The 22,220-nt window shown below is 47.2% G+C and overlaps 1 protein-coding gene across 2 annotated transcripts in view; it reads right to left on the bottom strand.

Moving 5' to 3' along the window:
• Nucleotides 1-12,666, bottom strand: part of LOC135909719 (cytochrome P450 3A6-like) — a 54,377-nt gene extending 41,711 nt beyond the window's left edge. Inside the window, exons 1-5 of one of the 2 annotated variants that reach the window (XM_065441763.2) lie at nt 12,462-12,666; nt 9,418-9,517; nt 7,311-7,363; nt 5,400-5,496; nt 4,337-4,462 (exon numbers count right to left, since the gene is read on the bottom strand). In XM_065441763.2, the coding sequence (XP_065297835.1) occupies nt 4,337-4,462; nt 5,400-5,496; nt 7,311-7,363; nt 9,418-9,517; nt 12,462-12,538 (453 nt within the window). In that variant the 5' untranslated portion in view covers nt 12,539-12,666. The remainder of the gene's footprint in view (nt 1-4,336; nt 4,463-5,399; nt 5,497-7,310; nt 7,364-9,417; nt 9,518-12,461) is intronic. The other variant, XM_065441764.2, reaches the window with a different exon arrangement.
• Between the last annotated feature and the right edge of the window lie 9,554 nt (nt 12,667-22,220).

Genomic DNA, 22,220 nt, shown 5'->3' with positions numbered 1-22,220 from the left:
TCCCGATCAAGCTCTGGGTTGGCTTTGCCGCGATATGCATCGGCGGTCGTGCCTCTAGCATTTTTGGCCAGCGGGAGGTACTTGTCGGCGAGACGGTCAATGAGCTCATTTTCCGTAGTAATTGTGAGTTCCTCGTGCATGATCTTGTCCAGCGTACGACCCTGGTCCGCTTTGGTTTTGGTTCTATCTAAAAGATGTTTGAGAAGGTGCCACGTCGACCCGCTGTTGATGCGGCCGTCCGCGGCGTCGCACACCTCGTTCCATTGCTGGTTAGATAGTTGCGTGCAATATTCTGCAATCAGCTGGTTGAGGGAAGAAATTCTTTTCCTGAGCCGTCGATTGTGTCTTTGTTCCTTCCATCTCCTGGTGGGCGATTGTTTGGCTTCGAGCATGTGGGCCAGTCGGCTGTCCATGCTTTGAACGGGAAGATCTGTCTCTATTTCTTTCGTGGCCGCCTTAATGTCGGCCTTTAGTTGTGACGTCCATTGTTCCATTGATTCTTTGCCTGTTTGGCGTTCGTGTCTGAACTCGCGGAACTTGTCCCAGTCGACGTACGTCATTTTTCTGGGTCCTCTGGATGGGGTGTCAATTGTCTCAACAATGTGATGATCGCTGCCCAGATCCTCGAAGAGGTTGTTCCACTGATAGTTTGGGACGTTGCGGACGAAAGTGATATCTGGCGTTGTGTCGCGGTTGACCGAGTTACCCGTTCTTGTGGGGTACTCGGCGTTCGTGATGAGCGTTAGGTGAAGTTCATCGGCGTCGTTTAGCAAGTCCTTGCCTTTGGCTCTGCTGGCGACGTATCCCCAGGCCGTCTTAGGGGCGTTTAAGTCCCCGGCCACGATCACGGGGTTCTCGCCGGTACGGTTACGGGCGAGCTGGAGTATTTGCTTACATTTTTGTGCTCTGTGCTTGGGGCTGCTGTAAACGTTTAGGATGAATATGCTCTTGGCGTTCTTGGCTCTAGGGAAGACTTCCGTGAGAATGAATTCGCAATTGCTGCGGTCGTGATTAATGTTGTGTGTCGTGTGGGCTAGCTTGTTGTGACCAACGTGGCGATACCTCTACATTTGTGTTGCGGTGTCGTTGCGGTCACGTCATAGCCGGGTAGCGAGGGTGTAGCGGTATTTGTCTCTTGTAGGAGAATGACTTGGGGTTTGTCTTTTTTGGCTCGAATGTATTGTTGCAGGGGGGCCTCTTTACGGACGTAGCCCCTACAATTCCATTGCCAAAGGCGAAATGTTTCAGTTTGCACAGCCATCTTTGTTGTTGGCGTTGGGTGGCCTTTGTGAGGCCACGTTGTTGCTACGTCTATCGAGCGACAACGCCCGAGGTAGCTTGGTGATAGTAGGCTGTGGCGTCACAGGCGGGTGGTCTGCCATTTTTAGCGCGTTGAGCCTTGCACCATGGATGTTGATCGTCTCCATCATGTGGTTGATCTGCAGCGTTATCCTGTCGCAACCTTCCTTGAGGGTCCCTACTGTCGTCGCAAGTTTGTCTTGCCCTTCCTTCAGTGACGCGACGGTAGTTGCAAGGCCGCTGAGCAGTTCCTTGATTTCCCAAATGTCGCTGTCCGTGCTGGATGGATGTGTGTTTGTCACGGCTTTTCTCTTATGCGGATTGCGCGTGGATTCCGCGACCGGTACTTCCACTACCATGGGTTCTGATGTGACTTCGGTTTGATTAGAGTCGGGGGTGGTGGCGTTTTGAGTTGTCTGATTTCCTCAACAAGTTGTGTGATGGTTTGCCTTAACTCTTTGTTTTCGTGTTCTAGTCTTTTAATCGTATTTGCTATTTCTACTTGCTCTGGCCGTGCCATCGGATTCACCTGGCTGGCGGCCTGCTGTTGCTGCTGCTGTTCTTGTCGCTCCTGTTGTTGGTGCTGCTGAACTCGTTGGGCCCACGTCAACCGGTCATCACCGCCAACTCGTGGGCTGGGAGCGAATCGTATCCTTGACGAGGATCTCTGGCTCGGGTTCCTGGAGCGTCCTCGCGATCGTGACGACAGGCGACCGCGGTTGTCCGCGGCGACCCCGCTCACCGGACAAGCGAGCATCTGCGTTGGCGGCCATGTTGTGGTTGATGGCGCTACACTCGGCGTCCTTGAGCGGCGGGAAGTCGTGCTGACTCAGGGCGTTTGGCCCTGATCTCGTGGTGCTTGTGCTTGCGTTTGCTGCAATTTTTCTTTCAACTCGTCTTCTTCGGACGACGTAGGGGAGTTGGAAGCGGTTCTTGCATTCCTTGCTTGCCGTGACATGATTTCCCTCGCAGAGCGCACATTTGATCGAGGTGCACACATGATCTGCGTTAGGGTTAGCTAGTCCACAGCCTTTGCAAATTGCGTCGTCGGGCGAGGGGCATACGTCGGCAGGATGGCCGAGTCGGCCGCACACATGGCACATGGCGATCTGGTTGCGGTAAAGGGAACACTTGATCAGGGCGTTGTCGTATCTGACATAGTTCGGGACTCGAAAGCCGTCGAAGGCGATGATGACCGTGCCAGTTTCCTTGATTCTCTTTGCCGCCAGTGCGAACGGGTTGCGTGGGTTGACGATCTTGCGGTTTATGGAGTCCTGCGTCTCATCGAGCGGAACCCCTCTTATAACGCCTTTGCATGTTTCGTGCGGCGCCGTCCTATATGCAGTGGTTTCAAACGTTTGCTCTCCTATGGAAATGCTGCGGATCCTGAGGTATTTTGCTGCATTCGCTTCGGACGGTGTGCTGACCACCATGATGTTCTGCTTCAAATTGGGGCATATCGTGTCCTCGCTTCGCTCGGTAGATTCGATGCAAGCAGCCACGCAAATTGCTTTGGTGACCGTAAGTTGGCCTACCTTGGCTATGTTGATACCGCCACGTATGCGAATCACGATCTTGATGTCATCTTGGGGCAGCGCGGGCATCCTGCTTGCTTTGATCAAGGAGTTTCTGGCTGTTGAGACAGTTGCGTTCGTATTTCCTCCCTTTCGTTGGTGGTTAACGAGGTTGGGCTGGCTCAACGCAGTCTTGATTACTACCGGGCGCAGCGCCACGATAGTCCACCCTGCGTCTGCGGTGAAGTCTTCCGGGCTCATGTCTTGGCCATTGACTTCGTATGCCATCGCTGTAGGGTTGTTGTTGGGTGGAAGGCTCGTTTGTTGTGATCGCTGGAGGCCACCACAGCCGGGGTGGGCGCGGGGACGTCTGGGGTCGGCGGCGGCTTGGTCGGAGTCGAGATGCGCGTTAATGGCGGCGGCCGTACTCGCCGTTAGGCTTAGAGCCCGAAGCGGGGCGGTGAGCGCTGAAATCACTCGTAAAAACGTCCACAGGTCACGCACTTGCCGAAATGTGGTCTCCCTAGGTAGAAGAGAACTTCAAGAATCCGATTCCGAGTAGAAAAGGCACAAAACTGGGCAAAAGGCGCATTTGAATTGGCGAGAAAGCGGGAGCCGGCGCCGACGCGTCCGCAGCAAGCACATGCTTCTTCTTCCCCCGCAGTAAATGACCCGCAGTGAACAAAGGAGAACTTCGTTATTCTCGGCAACCACTGTGCCAAATTTGGCGAGGTTTGTCGCATTCGAAAAAAAAACCTAATATCTAGTGATTGCTGGTTCCAAATCTCGATTTAGGTAGTCAATCGTTTATACAAATTTGGCAAAATTCGAAAATTTTCATAATATGAAACTATCATGTTCACAACTATGTAACTCAGCAATGAAAAATGATATCACAGTTCTGTGAGCTGCATCTAATAGCACATCTAAAGCGGACAAAATTGATATGTTACACATGAATCTGCAAAAAATTTTTAACATTGAAATACAGCTTTTGCAAAACCCTTGTAAACAGCGTAACAAATTCACGTAAAATGTAAAATGTCACGTCGAATTTGCCCGCTTTTAATGATCTAATGGATACCTTTCACAGAATCGCGATATCTGTTTTTGATGCAGGGCTATGAATTTGTTAACTTCGCGTTTCTATATTTTTCAAGCGTTCAAATTTTTGAAAATTCTTGTAACAAGATTTAGGCCTTAAATCGAAATTCCACTTCCAACAGTAACTAGAATTTAACGTTCTCTCGTAAATACAACAAATACAACAAATTTCATTAAAATCTGTCCCGGGGTTACTTCAGATAAGCGTTTTTGAGTTTTGCATGTATTTGGATAGGTCGCGTTGGAGTTGGGCCCGAGCTAGAGCTTCCTCTTAAAAACGAACCTTTAGTGGCGTCAAGTTATTGCTAACTGGGCCGCTTTCTATTTCGAATTTTGTTGTTCGCGGCCATAACAGTAAACTTTAATAGTGACACCAGCTCAGAGCCCGTTATCAGCGCTCCTCCAGTGAGATAACTTACCGCTCTGAGCTTCGACGACGTAAAGAACTGCGACATGCAGTTTCGAAAGCGCTTCCACACAGAACCCTTGGAGAAGATAAGGTACTTGGCGAAGAGCGGGTCTTGCTCGGCCATGTGAGACATGCGCTTAGAAGAAAAGGTTTTAAAAATGGTTGGCACACGTTCATATAACATGTTGCTATCAAATTATTAAAAAACTGCGAAAACAAACGCGAAGACGGAATTTACATTCACAAACAACATAAACGAAATCTCATACTAAGGCCTTCGTAACTGGCGCACAAAGCCTGTGCGGTACTTCGCATTCCTTCAGACAGCGTTCACTGAAAAAATTCATGGTCAACGGTGCTTAACGTAGTGAGCAGTGATAGATTCAAGAGCTTGGCTGTGCAAAGATATAACGCTAGCGCCGTGTGATTTGTTGAGTATTTCAAGCGACAGTGCTGATCAGAAAAGGAGGCTTATTCTCCGTAGCACTATTTGGGGTCATTACATCTTGGAAAGTAGTGGGTAGACTATTTATCGTGTGCTGTAAGCGCACTCTCTATGTGTATTGTTTAATTCGACCTGCCTTTGTTTCATTCTATGCCTGGATTCATGTGCCTTCGTGTGAACTTTATCTACCTTTCTTTATAGGCCCTGCCTTTATTTTAGTTATGCAGTATAACTACACCTTATGTTTCTGTTTTCTCTTGCTGCTTCTTTAAGGTGAAATGACTTAAATGCGCAGTGCTTCACTTATTTATATGAGTGGACGCTAAGTTTGAGTGCGTTCTCAGGTAATTTTTCATACCTGTGGGATTCATTATGCGCATTTGTGCCCGGCAAGGGACAGGCCGCACGAATTTAGGGCGCTGACATCTGCTCAATGTTATGTATAAAAAACTTTACTTCACGCGCATTGCGGCGCCCAGTTTAGCGAAATAAAAATAAAGATGCTCATTAGATCCATTCCGAGAAAATCAACCAAGCATATTTCTATAACCTGTCCTTTCTGGTCTCGAGCTGATGAGAAGTGAAAAAAAAAACGAAGTGGCTCGATATTAGCAGATGTTTTACTTACACCACGACTTGAAAACTTGTTTGCCTCCTTGATGAATATTTCGTTTATCATGTCGAGATCCTTGACCACCATGAATGGCGTATCACCAATGAAGAATCTGGGAAACGCATTCACGAATCAATGGTTCAAGTGTTCTAAAAAAAAAAAACTACCTAAGTGCCAACATTTGTGCATGGCAACGAACCGATCCGCATGCATGAAGTTTGAAAATAAAGCTTAACAGGGTCACAAGCACCAGGAACGGTCTGCTCAAATGAAATATTTCTACCCAGAGCAGAACGGCAGCAATCTTTGGACCACCAATGCAGCTTCGTGTTTCTTTTCTTGCGCTAGCACTTAAGTGCTCAAAGCTGGGTTTATTTTGTCTGTCCGTCCATCCCGTCACGCTTATGACTATGGTTCTTGCCACCGACATAATCTTGTTAACTCGCCGCGTTTTCACGTGCTTCACCATCGTTAGAGCGTGCATGAAAGGAAAAAAATTCTCGACTGACTGCCACTTGGATTTCATTTCAAGCAACTACAGCGGTATGCATCTACGAGTTGGGGAAGCTGAACACTCCGATTTCTGGAAATTGCAGTGCTGCGCGAGTATGGCAATGATTTACGCTCAAAAGAGACGGCGAGAGTGGTGTTTTGGTTAGTGTATTCCGGAGATCAGAACAAACACTAGTGGAGTAGGGAAGGACGACATTATGTCCATCGTATAAAAGTTGCTCTCAGAAAGGTCTCTTTGTGTTGGCTTTAGATTCTACTTCAGGTTCCTAAAAGGCAAGACTCGGTATTTTCACATTTTTAAACCCTATTAGCCTGTGTTAGGTGCACTCCGTATGCACTCTCAATGGGGCTATAATTTTGGAGATCTAACAATAATAGGTGCTTCCAGATAATATGTAGCGAGTAACAGTTGACTATATAAGAACAATAACTTTTATATTTATTTACGCAGGTACAATGCCACAGAAGTTACACTTTAAATAATTCCTCGTTCATGTTAAGGCCCTTTTTTGTAGCACACCACCAGATTTTTAGTGTCATCGCCATGAAAGTTTGTGGTCAAACCGTGATATCACTTGCGCCTCTTGCGAAGCACGTGAGCTCAGAAACCCACAGATCGGTCCTGACCCACTCGTACCAAAAACGCATCCAAAAAGTTTTCCACAGATTCCACCAAGAGAACATAGGTTCCAGCTGACTTAGCAGCGGTTAGATCGTTCTGTTTACCATGTTTCCCGCTCTAATCACAAGACCACACCGCAGTGATCCCTCATGATAAATCATCCGTGCTCTGCACACAAAGAGCTGAAGACCAGAGCACGTATCCGCAGCCCGCGAAGACCCCATTACACAAAGAACTTCGCAATTACCGGGACAGTTGTTAGATGGTCTTCCAATCCATATCACAGGGACGGCTATCACTATTTCTGTTTAACAAAACATATGTGAAAGGTAAACTTTTTGCTGAATCCACGCAGCGCAAGCAGTTGCGCTACCTAGAAGCACGTCGTGGACTCCATGTTTTAGAGACGACGCATAACAGTAGCTAACTTTCGTTCAGCACACCGAGCAACAGATGCTGGCTTCACGGTGCTGCACCCGCAAGATAAAGTAACGATCAAGTAACGACTTCGCATGGACGCTTGCACCTCCTTGTTGAACAGGTATCGCCATTTTTAGCAGCTTCGAAATTTTCCAACGTACATCATAGTACAAAGCATCGAGTGCAGTTTTTTATTGACTCCTTTAATCAGGGACCCTACACAGACGTTATGATTACAGCCAGTGATTCTGTTAGTCAAGCAATGTTTCTGCCTGCTGGGAGTGACGCAAACATCTGAATATAAGCGAAACATGTAATATTGCTCGTAATTACGCTTGACGTGAGCACATATTGCCCTAAAAAGTACTGACCCAAAAACGTTGCCGTATCCTTTCACCCATTCATCGATCCTTTCGATGACAGTCTGGAACAACAAGGCGTCCAACGCAATCATTTTCGATAGAAATCTACCACGATTAACCCTAAAAAAGCAGTCGATTTAGGCTGTTTCACCTTTCTTGTGGCATTGGCAAGGTATTGAAGCTCATGACGTTAGGTTATGGCGCCGTAAATGTAGAAGTCACGGTAGCTTTGGATCTGCCGATGGAGCTAGCCTATAAGGACAGCTCCAGTTTAATCGTTTTACTAAACAGCAATTCAAGAGAGAGAAACGACGTTTATTTATGTAGCCGGCAGATTGGTTGGGGGCCAACCCTCCTAGATGGCGGCCAGAAGCGCTTGAGCTCCTGCGGCATCCTCGGCCTCCTGGACGGCCAAAAGTTGGTCTTCAGGGGCCGAGCTGACCAGCACGGTCTGCCACTGCTTTCGCTCCTTTATTTTTCGGTTCTCTCGGGGAACTCTAGGGCAGGCCCAGATAATATGATCCAGGGTCCGCCCTTTCTTGACAAAATTTACATTTGGCCGAATATGGTTTTGGATGATAATGATTATAAGTCACCGGATGGGGATACGTATTTGTTTGAAGGAGGTACCATGACCCCGCCTGTTGCTTACTAAGTGATGGGTGTGTGGGCGAAAAACGCGCCCTCCCCAATCTGTAGTGGTTAGTATTCTCCCTGTAGCCTAACATCCGCTCTCCTGTCAGCACCAGCTGCGGCTCCCCGGTGGCTCGGCTTGTGAGTCCTCGAGCCACGGTGTATGCCGCCTCTTTGACGGGGAGGGAAGGAGGAGTGCGCAGGCGTGTAGATGATATGGACAACCCGCTGACCGCGACAGTTTGCCAGGATTCATTGCGATCCCGGCGAAATGCGCCCCTTTGTGTAATTTAAAATTGCGGTTTTAGAATCGCTGACTATTATCGTGGCCAGTGTGGTAGCCATTGCGATAGCAATGGCCGATTCCTCAGCCACCTCGGCTCTGTTGGTTTTAATAGATCCGCTGACCTTAAGATCTCCCTCCGAATTCACTGCAACGATAGACATATTCTGATTAGTCGTGTACTCTGCCGCGTCGACGTACACCACGCCCCGAGAGCGTTGGAATCTCCTGTGCATAGCCGTTTCCCTTTCCTCCCACCCTTTCCTGTGGTGTTCGGGATGTATGTTCTTGAGTAGCAGTGAGATAAACTGCTTCTTTATGTTGGAGGGAATGGCTACTTTAGTGACATACTGTGATGCGTATGTTACTCTAAGCTTGTTAGCTATGTGTCTGCCAGTAGGTGTTTGTGTGAGTCTTCCGTATTGCGCTATCGTATGGGCTTCTATGAGTTCTTCGAGTTTGTTGTGGACACCTGAGTCTAGGAGCCTGTCATTCGAAGTGTTTATTGGTAATCCTATGGCTTGTAGGAATGACCGTCTAAAGATCCCTACGATTTTTGTCTTTTCTGCGACTTCGAGAATTAGGTAAGGGGTTACATATACTATAGAGCTAATGACAAAAGCCTGGAGTAGTCATACCAGATCGTTCTCTTTCATCCCATAATGTCGATTAGCTACTCTCTTAATTAGTCTCATTGTTTGTTGTGTGCCGTTTTCTATTATTGTGATTGTTTTCCCGTTGTGACCTTTCACTGATTCGCGGAGTCCAAGGACTCTACTGCTCTCGACAATGGGTATTTGGCTGCCATTTACGAAAATTGTGATGCTTGGTTTATCCATAGAACTCTTACGGCAAGCTTGATTTTTTCAAGGCGCGCCATAGCTGAAGAATGCTGTTCGTGAATACTTCCACATTTCTTACCCTTAATAATGTAACATAAATAGTGCTATTGTTTGTTTTGGTGTGTTTTAGTGTTTTGGTGTCTATTCAGCGCACTCATCTCGCTTGTAATCGCACTTGCATACAGAGGTTATGGAAATAAATATAGTGTAGATACAATTGTTAATATAGCAATAGCAGAAAAAAACACAACCATACCTATTGGAAACAAGCGTTTTATGTGTGTCATTTTAAATGCGTCAAATAAACCCTTCAGAAGAAGCGCGCGTTTAACAATCTTAACACTTGTGTTGCACTTACTGGTTCCCAGAATTCATTCGTATTGCCGCTGATGAGGCTCCGGAGTGGGACGGTTGGTACGCCCGTGCCATCGAAAGCGTTGAAGCATTTACGACGCTGCCTGCAAAATTAATGACAAGGTCTGCTTGGTGTGACTTGCTCATGGCAATAAATATTGCCTATAGGGCTGGCAACTTAGCGCATTAGTAAAAAGAAGAAAACTGTGCCTTCTTTAATATTGCAGCAAATACACTAAAGCAAGAAAAATTAGTGCGCTACACTAAAAAAAGAAAAGAACAGAGAATGTGCTGCTCTTGAATAAAAATAATTATGACCAAACAGCGCATAAACGGGACCAAAGCTAGGTATACTCATGGAGGAAAGAAAACGCAGAAGAGGTTCCGGCTAGCACAGAGGCGTTGGGGAAAGTATGGCTTAAGTCATGTGCTGTTTTCCGCAAGGGAGCATTGGGACTGGTCCCCCGAACGTCAACATTGCCAAATCAACCACGCTCCTGAACTCTTCTGCTGCTATAGTCCTCTAAAAAGTGAGATAAATTTTTTTGGCCCGTGTCTTTCTTGAAGCACATTCTTCTTTAACGTGCCATCTTCTTTAACGTGCCACGGAAAATCGCAGGTGCGCGGCTGCTTCACTCAAATTGTTACAGATATTTCGTAGGCTTTGTTCTGACGCGCGTCGGCAGCACACATTTCTGGCGGCTCGTAGCAATACGGGTTCAAAGCTCTCGCCTATCTGCTCAAGCGAGCTCATTGGAGGCGCAATGAGAGATGGCGCACCAACATGGCTGCATTTCCGGCTTCGAAAAACGAGACGTCAGACCCTCTCCTGTCTTGATTCTTTCCCGCATGGGAATACGGAAGGTGCGCGCGCTGCCTTGGATCTAATGCTTGTTGGGCGGGGGCAGAATATATCAGCAGAGAAAGACTGCATCATAGAACAACGTCGTCATAACCATTCCACGGTGAGTTTCTTCACGATATGATGGAAATGACTTTCTGGGGTTTGATGTGCTTAAACTACGATACGATGATTAGGAATGCGTTGTGCAAAACACGACTATGTTTGACCACGTGCCGTTCTTTAATGTGCCCTTATTTGTAAGTACAAAAGTGTCTTTGCATTTAGATTTCGTGAAATTGCCGCTCGAGTAGGCGAGACTGAACCCGCTACTTCAAGCTCAGTAGTCGAGCGTGGTACCACGGTGGGTATCGCGATGTGTCTTGTGTCTATGCTGAATGTTGTCACAACGCACGTGTCACCACGTTCACGGCCCAGTTATTGCATTCAATCTGCCTGGTCCATCCCGCACATTGTAATTAGGCTTGACACCCAATCTAGTACAACACGTTCACGGGAGTCTGTGCAATGCACGTTTTTCCGCAACTGAAACAATGCAGTAATTGTATGATACACATGCTCCGATATTACTGAGAAGCTTTGGGAAAGAAAGAGAGATAGTGGAAGGGAGGAAAGGCAGGGAGGCTAACCAGACTTTGTCTAGTTTGGTACACTACACGTGGGGAGAGGATGGCGTAGTGAAAGAAAGAGCGACAGCAAATGAGCCTAGTTCATTACCCCTCACTAAGCTTGGTGCCACGTATCTACAGTCGGACACTGAAGGCTGTCGCCTTCATGTACTGCTGGCGTTCGAAACTGATTAGCTTTAAGGCCAGGCTCCCCAGACCTTTGTTTCTGTAAAAGGCCCATTGTCTAGTCTATTCAAGGCACACTTGAGTGTCTGGCGTTGTTTATCGAAGCGTGAACTCTTTACGTCTGCTATTAGCCCACATGGGTGAGTCAGCTATTGCAATGCCATAGCTGTATGAGCTACTGAAGGCTACTGCGGCGAACAGCTGACGCAGCAGTGATTCGTCACGCCCTGAAAAAAAATTTGGTGGTAGCTGCAGTTTCAATAGTGCGTACAGTGTCTATAAATGACGATTGGAGTTCTGCAGAGAATCACAACAACCCAACACTGTGTCACGCACAACGTTGTGGAACTATCTTCAGCGACTTCTCTTGATACCTGCATAAGGAGTGTCGGTGCTCTAGCGCGAACACATCGGGGCGCATCACTCTGAAGCTCTAGTAATGACTTCGAGTCTGAGCTAACGACCCTGTTGGCACTTGCAGCACCTTCCGTAATAAACTTCGTTGCGTCCATTGTGGCATATTGCTCTGCTGTAGTGCATGATCCAAAGCGAGGAAGTTCCTGCGTATCGCAGTGCTCAAGGAGCTGAAATGGTGCCGCATAGAATATGCAGGAAGTTCTGTTTAGCCAGTGCCGTATCAGAGATTTTAGCTCAGCAGCAGTTCTTCTCCAGCTCCATGCAACGTAAATTGCGTCATTGCCTGACACGCACGGCACATTGCCTGTTTTGTGTTGAATGGCTAGAGGAGATGGCATAGGAGATGGGAGGCCGAAGTAGCTCCGGAGTCCTCCCTTTGACTTTTTAAATAAATACGTTTTTATCACCACCTCCACCGCCTATAGCTAAAATCTGCTGCGAGTTTGTCGTCGAGATAGCCAAATTCTACTCTCCATCCATAGGTAACACACATTTTAACATCATTAACGAGAAGAAATGGGGTTAACCGAAGGGCCCGAATTTTATTAGTCGTATCATAAGAAGCCAACAAACACTGGCACCAAGGACAACATAGGGGGAATCACTTGTGCTTAATAAATTAAATGGATGAACAAAACAACTTGCCGCAGGTTGGGAACGATCCCACAACCTTCGCATTTCACGTGCGATGCTCTACCAATTGAGATACAGCGGCGCCGTTTCCCCATCGACTTTCTTGGGTCATTGAATTTTAAACCAATTTCTGTCTTTAATGCTCCTATTGCAGTGGTGGCCGTTTCTGCAGTAACATAGTAATGTTCAGATATTGTTCCTGAGCATGGTTACTTGGCACCCCCGGACTTAACTGGAAAAAAGAAGTCGCGTATACGAATGTGTTGGCCGGGTATTAACAGGTTATATAAACTCGAACGCCAACCCCACGTAGCGCTGCTACAACATCAGAAAAATTCTTACCTGATCAACCATCGTCCAAGGCTCTGACAAAGACAGATGGCCCCTACGACAAGCAGGGCGCCGCCAACACTCAACATCGCTACCGAATGGCGCTGCCACAAGAAGCCGTGGCGAGAATAGAAGCCTATGTCCCGGTGACCACTAGACTCATGTGAGTAAAATCCGGGAATGAAAGTCGTACTAAGCAGTAAGTCATTCTACGACGTGCACGTGCCGGAGAAAATGCCTCAGTTATCAATGGAGGACGCCCAGCACTTGACTACTATCTCAAGCATAGATTATGCGCCGCTTATTCCAGTGCCTATACCATGAAAAACAGACGATAACACTACCGTTGATATTGGCTGGAAACTTTCTTTATCATTCCAGCTGAGCTGTGCGCAAGGGTGTTCCCCTCTCATAGAGCTGATAACGACATTTGTTTTCGGCGAGACTACCTCGACCTGCACTGAGAGTTGCAGAGTGTTGAGCATATGTGTACAATGCTAAGCGATTGAAACACGTTATCGGAGGAAAGCGGTTACCGATACACTTTTGCGCCGATCTGATGCATTTTCGGATCGAGGGAAAGCGAGTGCCTTTGCGATGAATTTTGACTGCATTCGGGGCCCCCTCGGCAATCACCCGGAGTTCTTCGTTGGCGAAAAATGCAAGACACCATACGGTCTGAGCATCGCGTTTCAGTTGCTGACCGCTGTGTAGGCAGTGACAAAATCATACAGCCCGAGCACGAGGTCGCCCTGTCACGGTGGTCGCATCTCGATGTGGGCGGAATGAAAAAAAAGAGCAAAAACACCCGTGTGTTTAGACTGCCTTCCAAAAAGAGCTACACATTTCGTGTCTAGCATACGATCTGGTTACATAAGTTTACAACGGACAGAACCTGCGATATCATTCGAGGAATTTCTGGCGCAAAAGAGATGCTTCTTGCTCTGAGCGGTAACTTCCAATATTTATTAGCCTGTGAAATGCGATCACCGCAAAAAGGCAGAAGTGTGCGTGTCAATATGCCTGCTTTATTGGTGGAAGCTTGTGTTTGACTGCGCAATAATCGATTTGATATTCGATACTTGTTTACCATACTGAATTTTTGTTTAAACACTTGATATTCTGTCATCTCTAAAGATTTTATTTCTGGCTCTCTATGTTTCTATTTATTCTGCTCAGTATTTAAAGCATTCCATCTCGCCCTGGTTGCACCTTTTATTTTGCTTTTTAAAGAAAGCTGCTATATTTGTTCTATCCTCTCATTTGCTAACATGCAAATGCCGAAGAAAGACACATGATTCGCGTATGTTATTCTGGGCAACATAGAGCATGTTATTCTGGGCAACATCTGCTCGGGGCCATTTTCTGCTGGTTGCCGCTCGCTGTGTAGGCAAGTCAGAGCACTCGGCATTCAGCCGCCCCAACGATGAAGGTTTTAGAGCACTCACAAGCGCTCGTTGTCTCGGCAAACCATCTGTTAAGCCAAATTTCTAACGCATGGACAGGTAATGACAGTACTCCTTCTCGTCGCTTTGGCGATGCTGAATTTTGCGAAGACATTTCTTGAGAGAGCGAGGTGATCAAATCGATAGGGAAAATGAGATAAATTTCAGCTCTGTCACGTGCTGGAAAGAAAGAGGGCTGCTTTTGCTTCAAGTGCCTTTGAGGTACGACTAAGGCATGTAAATGCTGCCACCGGGCTTCCTCAAATGCACGACGTAATTAGGCACAGCAGGCTCGATGGCGTCGTTGGGCAGTATTACGCCGCCGTAGTTCTATTCTGCCGCGCTCACCTGAGTGGCCGGGGGATATTTTACATTTTATCGTTCTACCGCTGCCATAGCGTCGCTATGGAACAGCTCTGTTAGCGTAGACCTCGCGCTCATAGGGTCTGACGTTTGTGTGGAAAACTGCTTAATTACACGGCAACAGTCGTCATAGGTCTCTGTTCAAGGAAGGGCGCGTCCATGCGTAGGAAGAGCATTTAAGTCCTCCACAATGCAGCGAAGGTTAGTATGTACCGAGCACATGGCCGACGCCATTATCTACTACAGAAAAGTTTGTTTCCTGTCATGGATATAACGCACGCAGACTACTTCTACTAAAGCAGCTTCACACAGATATAAACCATTCAAAACGTTTACTGATAGAGATCCCCTAAAGGTATGTTCATATGTGGGTGAGCTCTATCATTTTCAATTTCGGAACCACATTCATGATGCTATGTATTAGTGCTGCTGACCTTTTATTTTTTTAATAATTAATTAATTGGCTAACAAATGAAGAGCCACAGCTTATCGGTTCTTCAGTGCGAAACAATGCTTTTCTTTTCACATTTCGATTCAGGTGCTTTCTGTTGGAGAATATTGGCCTATTTCAAACGTTGGGGAAGTGGTTGTTGTACGCATGACGGGTTTTGGTCTCTCTGGAATAGGATAGATTTTCACCGGTTACGCTGGGGGCGCCCCTCCCTTTTTCGTCGATGAAAGTGGAATTGGTCTAGCACCGCCCAGACCTGCCAGCGTCTGTGTGAGCTCCTCCAAGGAAGAGGAACTCTCTTCAGAGCCAATCTGACAACGATGACACCGAGCAGTGCTCTTGTACTTTGAGCGACGCCACTTCAGACCACGAATGCTTCAATGTCTACAAATGTTGACTGTGACTCCTACACGTGGAGCTCTCGAACAAGCAATTATCTTTGCTCCCTAGACGCTTGCGGACAATCGCAACCGGCTCAATTGGCAGGCCATCTCTGTTTATCTGAAGGCTCTCACTCTAGGTGATACAATAGAAGTCAGAAATAAAAATGCACGAGCGTCCTCGACATGAATGTTACTAACCGAGGTGCCTTGTATCCGTTGATGAGGGTTAGGCAACTGGATAGCATCAAAGTGCCCTGCCACATTCTACAGACCTTGGAAACAACTGGAGGCGTTGTCTACAACATAAATGTCTCAATATGTGACGGTGATGTCCCTATTTTGATCATAACAATGGCAGACAGCGTCGCCCCAATACATTCGTCGTATTGTTAAATTAGATTGCGTGACGCTCCTATTGAAAGGTGATTGTCTATCATCGCACGGGAAGGCCGGCCATTTTCGACATACTGTGCTACCTTTCGTCGCAACGTCCCTACAATGTCGGAATTGCCAGGGAATTGGACACGTGATGCTGCGTGCATGAACCCAGGCCCCACGGTGTTCCGAGTCACATAGTTCTGCCATTTGTGGTGCGACGGGTTTCAAGTGCTCCAGTTGCAATGACGCGCACGAGATGACTTCGAAAAATTGCGCGTTTCTGTTCGCAAAAATCAGCAGAGAATCTTGAGGCAGATGGCTAGAGACGATTCGACGCATAAAGAAGCCGCATTTGAAGTGAGACACCGTCGTTCCCGGTACCGCAAGTCCAAAAAATACACTGGTAATTCAAAGGTGATGTACAACATCGCGAAGTCTGGTCGCCAACAGCTGAGGTCTTGCATTACCAGCGCAAATGAGAGAGGGACACCCTTTGCCGCTGTTTCAAGTAAAGCATGGCCACCTCGACCGAAACCACGCGAACTCGCCCAACCACGAGACACAACTCGGCCCCCAACTACGAATGGCCCTGCGGCAGCCGGCGCAGAAGGCCAGGGCTTGCAAGTGCTCGCCTTGCTGTGGTCACTCATGAATGTTAAGCGTACAGTCGCCCAAATCTTTAACTGGTGTGTGGGAGCGGTGACTTTTCCGTGCGTCAGCGCCGTTTGGCGGGGCGAGGCTGGAAACACTCTGAGGCTAAGCGCATGCGGACAAAGCGCGCTCAGCTGGGCCCATCGTCTACTAGGCTGTTTCCAGCCTCGCCGCGTCATACGGCGCTGACGCCCGGAAAAGTCGCCGCTCCCGCACACCAGTTAAAGATTTGGGCGACTGTACATTACTGACGAACTTCCGTATATTATAAACCAATAACAAACTTATACAGCCCCGAATGCTCGCATCCTACGTCAAGTACTGGACTCGATGAATCCGTTAATTGAATGGTATCATGACTCATTCACCGCATTCATTCTATGAAGATGTCAAGGAAGTATACTTTTTTCGTTAGAATGGTCAAGGCCTCAGATCAAAAATTTCGGATTTTCTACCTTTCATTTTACTTTTATTATCATTTCATTCAAATTTACTATCATCCTCCTCTGCGAACCAAACCTTCAAAATACAATTCAGCTATAGGGCTATGAAGCTTTCTTATCCGCGCGGTGAAATCTCCTCACCAAGGTCATCGTTTATGCTTTGTATGAACTCCACTCGCGTGCTACATTAAGTTTTGCCTAACGAAGACGACCAATGCGTATGTTTAACTTTAAAAATAAGAAAATCGCTATTCATTCTTGTCGCTGCATTTATTTCCCCAACCATTCGTTTTGACAAGCAACAACTGGGTGCTTTGTACTGTGACACCTGGCCCTTGGATTCTTAGTGGAGATTTTAATGCGCACCAACTGTTCTGGGGAGTTTGAAGATAGACTCCAAGGAAACATAACTACTAGCATTTGCCTCATACGAAGGGCTTTGTCTGCTCAATGATGGCAGCCCGACATACTTATGGGGACCGACCTGCAGCAGCTGTCTGTACTTAAATTTCGTCTCTCGGAGTCTTCGAAGCATATTATGTTGTTCTCAAACATAGAAACCTACGGAAGTAATCATGTTCCTGCCTTTTCGGATATCAACGTAGTGGTCCTGTCTCTATCTACTGCCCTTCGTAAAATAGGCTGGGCGAAGTTCAGGTCGCTTATAGAAGACAATGCCAAAAAGACCACCTGTTATTCCTTGAGAATAAGATTCAAAATGCACTGCAAGGGGCTATGTTCACTTTTAGACTTTTTCCAAAGTATACATATTATGAAGGTGAATTGGAAAGGCTTCGTGCGATTCGCTGACGAATAGAAAGAAGATACTTGCGTACCAAATGTATTCACAATCTGAGGGAGGCGAGACAGATCCAAAAGAAAATCCAATGCTGCATCCATACGTTACAATCTCAAAAGTCGAAGTCATTTTGCGAGTCCTTCGATCCCCCTAAGCCTCTGCCCCATATATGGAGAACAGTGCGTGGCCTGCAATCGTCTCCGCAACAGCGGCACCCTTTTAAGACTCTTGCGCTACATCAAAGACGAAGGGAGAGTGACGTTGCTGAGGACAACTGCGCAATTATTGCAGCTTGCCGTCACTGCCTGTATCAACATCACGTGATGCTGCGGCATCCACGGACTCTGGCATGAATCCTATGTCTTCTGTTGAAGAGCCAGAAGCAGCGTTGTCGACTTGTAGGAAGTCATCATCGCCTGGGTCCGACGGAGTCACATACAAGGCACTTGAAAACCTTTGCCAAAAAGCCCACAGTGTACTCGCGGACAAATGCAACGAATGCTGGCGTGAAGAACTGATTCCTTGTCAGTGGAAGGTGAGCCACGTAGTACCTTTACTTAAAAGTTCTAACTCTCCTTTAGACGTGGGATCGTACCACCTCCTTGGTCTTACCAGTTGCGTTCATAAATTAATGGAAGGTATGGTGTTGGCGCGGCTTTAATGGTACCTAAAACATATTGAGGTATATCCACATGCAGTGGCGTGATTCCTGCATGGTCCGTCATCGATCGATAATGGGCTTAATTTAGTCACATCTATTCAACATAAAAAGACTGTGGAACGATTAACGGTGCCAATGTTTCTCGATGTCATAGAAACATATGCCAATCTAGCACACCAAGCAATCTTCGATGCTTTTATTGAGGTGGGCATTGGTGGCCGTGCACTGCGCTGGATTCACTGTTATTTGGAGGATAGATCCACCTTCGTACTTACCGAGGAGGGAATGACAAACGATCACATAACCAGGAAAAGTCTGCCGAAAGGCGGAGGTTGATCCCGACGCTCTTCAACGCAGCACTGTTAGGTATTGTTGGAGCATCGCCAAGGATGGTCCAGATATTCATCTACGCAGATGATATCTGCGCCTGGGCGTCACACGTGAGGCGTTTGCAGGTATGATCGAGACTGCAGAAGGCGGTCACATAAACGCCTTCTTACCTGCGTATAAAAGGCGTCGAACTATCCTCAGAAAAGTGCCGATTAATCGCATTTACACACAAAACAATGACTGCATGTGGTATACGCATAAATGACAATAAATGACTACGAAGCAAAGCACCATTTGCTTATAATCATCATGAACCTTAATTTGTCTTGGGCGCCACATATTCAATATATGAAGAAGAGGCAGACTGCAATAGCCCATGTGTTTTAATTTGTCAGTGAAGAGTATTGGGGTGCCACCATGCTATGGATGCTGCAGTTGTATCGTGTATTATTTATCGGATTCGCAAGATACGGCCTGCCCATGCTGGGTAACACCAGTAAAAGGAACAGGCGCACATTCCAGAGTTTACAGGTACAAGTCCTAGTTCTACGGACGTGCCTCGGCCTCCCTAGGTTTGCATCCACAACAGCCACAATAGCCATAGCGCGTGACCACCATATAGCAACGTACGTTGCAGCTGATGCTCTAAGAGTGCATATTTCACATGTCGCAAGGTATCCTTTCACGGATCTTGCTGGCCTTCTAACAACTAGGCCGCATACGAGCATGAACCGTCTCACGATTCACGGAGCATCACTACCATCGAATTACGTCCCAGCAGCATGGCCTTCGTTTCCACTGTGGTCTCTGCATTCACCATGAGTATGCCTTACCATTCCAGGCATCCAGAAGGCACAAATGCCGTCACCATCATTGAAAGAGGAAGCATTATCGCTAGTATATGACGTCCGCAGGGACTGCTTACATGTTTACACCGATGGGGCGGTCATGTGCTCTAGTTCAGCAGCTGCAGTATTTCTACCAGCAAAACATACAGTGATAAGATTCATAACATCACATTTGACAACAGCGACGTCGAACGTGCTGCTCTGCTTACAGCAATTCAAATGATCAATCAGGAAATATCCCCAGAAATGGCTCACCTTCTGCGATTCGAACGTCGCCCTCCAGGGTTTGCTCTCTGCATTACGCCGTGGACGCTACGAATGACTTTTTCGCCGAAACACGGTAAACTTACCATGGGGCAGTTGCGAAAGGACACGATATCGTATTTAAATATTTGCGAAGTCATCGAGGTACCCATGGCAATGACCAAGTAGATGCAGCCGCTCAATCTTCACATAGCAGCGGCGATTGCGTCGCTACCCCGATGACAAGAACAGATGCAGCGGGAAAGCACCATATGCTTGTATACGAGCTTACGTCGGTCCGATCAAACTCGGTAGACTCTAATAATCGGCGTGTTTGTTCCCTGCATTCTCATCCGGAACTCCCCCTTCCACATGGCTTACCGCAACAGGAGGTAACTCTGATTTGTCGCCTACGGCTTGCAGTAGCTTTTGTTAGTACGTGCTTCTGCCTCAACGAAATAGCCACAAGCACAGAATGTGAAATTTTAGGATGCAGACAGATGACAGGGCACCTTGTGTGTGATTGATGCCGTTTCAAACAACAAAGCAAATTCCTCAGCACCACGCTCGACAAGATCGACAACCGTCTTCTCAGGGAAACCAGAATTATTGGACCCTTGTCCCAGACGATGTCGGCCCGAACGGTTCTAAAACCGTCCGTGTGCTTTTTAAAGGAAGTTGGACTCCTTCAATAACAATAAAATGCGAGAGCTGACGCGTTCCTATCAATGCGACAGCAATTATATGTTCACTCCAGGCGCATTATCACCGTTGCCGTTAAAGTCGCTGTGATGGTCCGCATAAAGTCCAAGGGCGACAACAACGTCGCCACACGCCATATGCTTTATGTGCAAGAGAAAGCGCGCGAGGGTCGCCAACGGTGGCGACTCCATCTAGCACGCGTGAGGGAGGAAGGCGGAGAGCAAGCGCACCCTCTTCCGTCGAGCGAAAGGTCGTTGGGGGATGGGAGACAGCGGGCGTTGCTGGGATCCAGCAGCAAGTGCATATTTCGCGACCAGGTGCAAGGGGAACTGACGATCGTGGCTCGATCTCGGGAGCGACACGGAGGAATGCAACGCCGGAGGGAGGGGGATTCTACTCCGCTAGCAACTGCGTACTTAGGCTGCGCGCGCTGTATTTTGAAAGGACCTGCAGATGGCTCACGCCTTTGTGTGGGTTGTTTTCTCGCCGTTGTTTACGTTGAAGCGATAGACAGCACGAAGGCCACATTACTCGCTGCCGCTGCCACTCTTGCTCACGTCGCTGCTTTGACAGCGAGTGTGTACAGTCATAGAGTGTGACGTGTTCTTCTTTGCCTTTGAGAGCTCACACGATGCTTGTTATTCCAGTTAGTAAGCGAACGTTTCTTAGTATACACGGTCGATAAATCTATCACCCTTACTTCGTACAACTGTCTACTAATTTGCTATCGCAATCGATGCTTCGCCTTTCGCGTGAAACTGCGACAATATTAGTCTGATTTTGTTTGTTACCCTTCCTGGCTTTATCCCATACCCATGTGTACAGCAGCCAATTGTACACTTAATCTGGTTAACCTCCTTTCCTTTTCACCACTCTATTTGTTTTACGTCCGCCACATGTAAACGATTTCTTCGGCGTCCGCTATTTGTGATGTCCAAACTATACCACAAAGAGAAATAAACTTGTATTGTATATTACCATAATATTATTATAGCAACAAGGCTTTTATCGCAAATGAAACTGTAGCCTTAGCGACTATATAAAAAAACTAATTTCTGCGGTTTTACGTGCCAAAACCACTTTCTGATTATGAGGCACGTCGTAGCGGAGTACTCAGGAAATTGCTACTGCCTGGGGTTCTTTAACGTGCACCTAAATATAAGTACACATGTGTTTTCGCATTTCGCCCCCATCGAAATGCGGCCGCCCTGGCCGGGATTCGATCCAACGACCTCGTGCTCAGCAGCCCAACACCATAGCCACTCAGTAACCATGGCGGGTGACTATTGTTTTGTTAGCTCACGCGCACGTTGTGCGTAGGTCTTCTGTATTAAATTATTGCCACAGCTACCAGCTGTAGAATCCTGTCCCTGCGTACTATACTCCGTGCTCCACTGGAACTGGTGAGTACATACACTGCATCCTCAGTCGGTTCCACAACTGCGGCAAAGCGAAAGGCAGTAAGTCTCGCTCACATATCTGTCAGGGAAAATAATAGATTCAGTTGTTTTACTTGCAAGAACCACAGTATTTATGTACCTGTCAAAGAAACATACAGCTGATTACCTGAAGTTCTGCACAGACAACACTCGCCGCTAGCGCGACTGTCTACATGGAGAACTTGTTGCATGAAATCATCCCGTGAAGAGCCCGGCGATAGTAATACGTTCTCGTATGAGTGTGCACTCAGGCACAATTGTGTGTGCGTACATGTCTGCCCGTACGAAAGACACTTATAGCTCCAGAAGTTATTGAGCAACCACTCAAGCATGACATTTTTTTGTCTGAATCCCCCGAACCTAGTATCCCTTACACAACTCACGTAAGCACTGTGGTCGTTGCAAATACCCGCAGCATAGATGACAGCTGAGTCACTGATCTAACACGAAGTTCTCTTCGTTACAATGCAGGAACGATGGTCAGTTCTTAGAGAAGACGCGTTGACGGTCTGCTTTAGCGCTCTCACTTTTCAACGACCAGATTTTTTATAGCGCTTGGCTGAGGACTGGCAGGGTATTTTTGCACTGATTAATTTGGCTGAAATCCCCGGCGACGCTTAGATGTAGCCGACAGG

Source organism: Dermacentor albipictus, chromosome 8 (assembly GCF_038994185.2).
Source record: "Dermacentor albipictus isolate Rhodes 1998 colony chromosome 8, USDA_Dalb.pri_finalv2, whole genome shotgun sequence".
NCBI lineage: Eukaryota > Metazoa > Arthropoda > Arachnida > Ixodida > Ixodidae > Dermacentor > Dermacentor albipictus.
The sequence above is the reverse complement of the archived record's forward strand: the minus strand, read 5'-3'. Positions and strand labels throughout refer to the sequence as shown.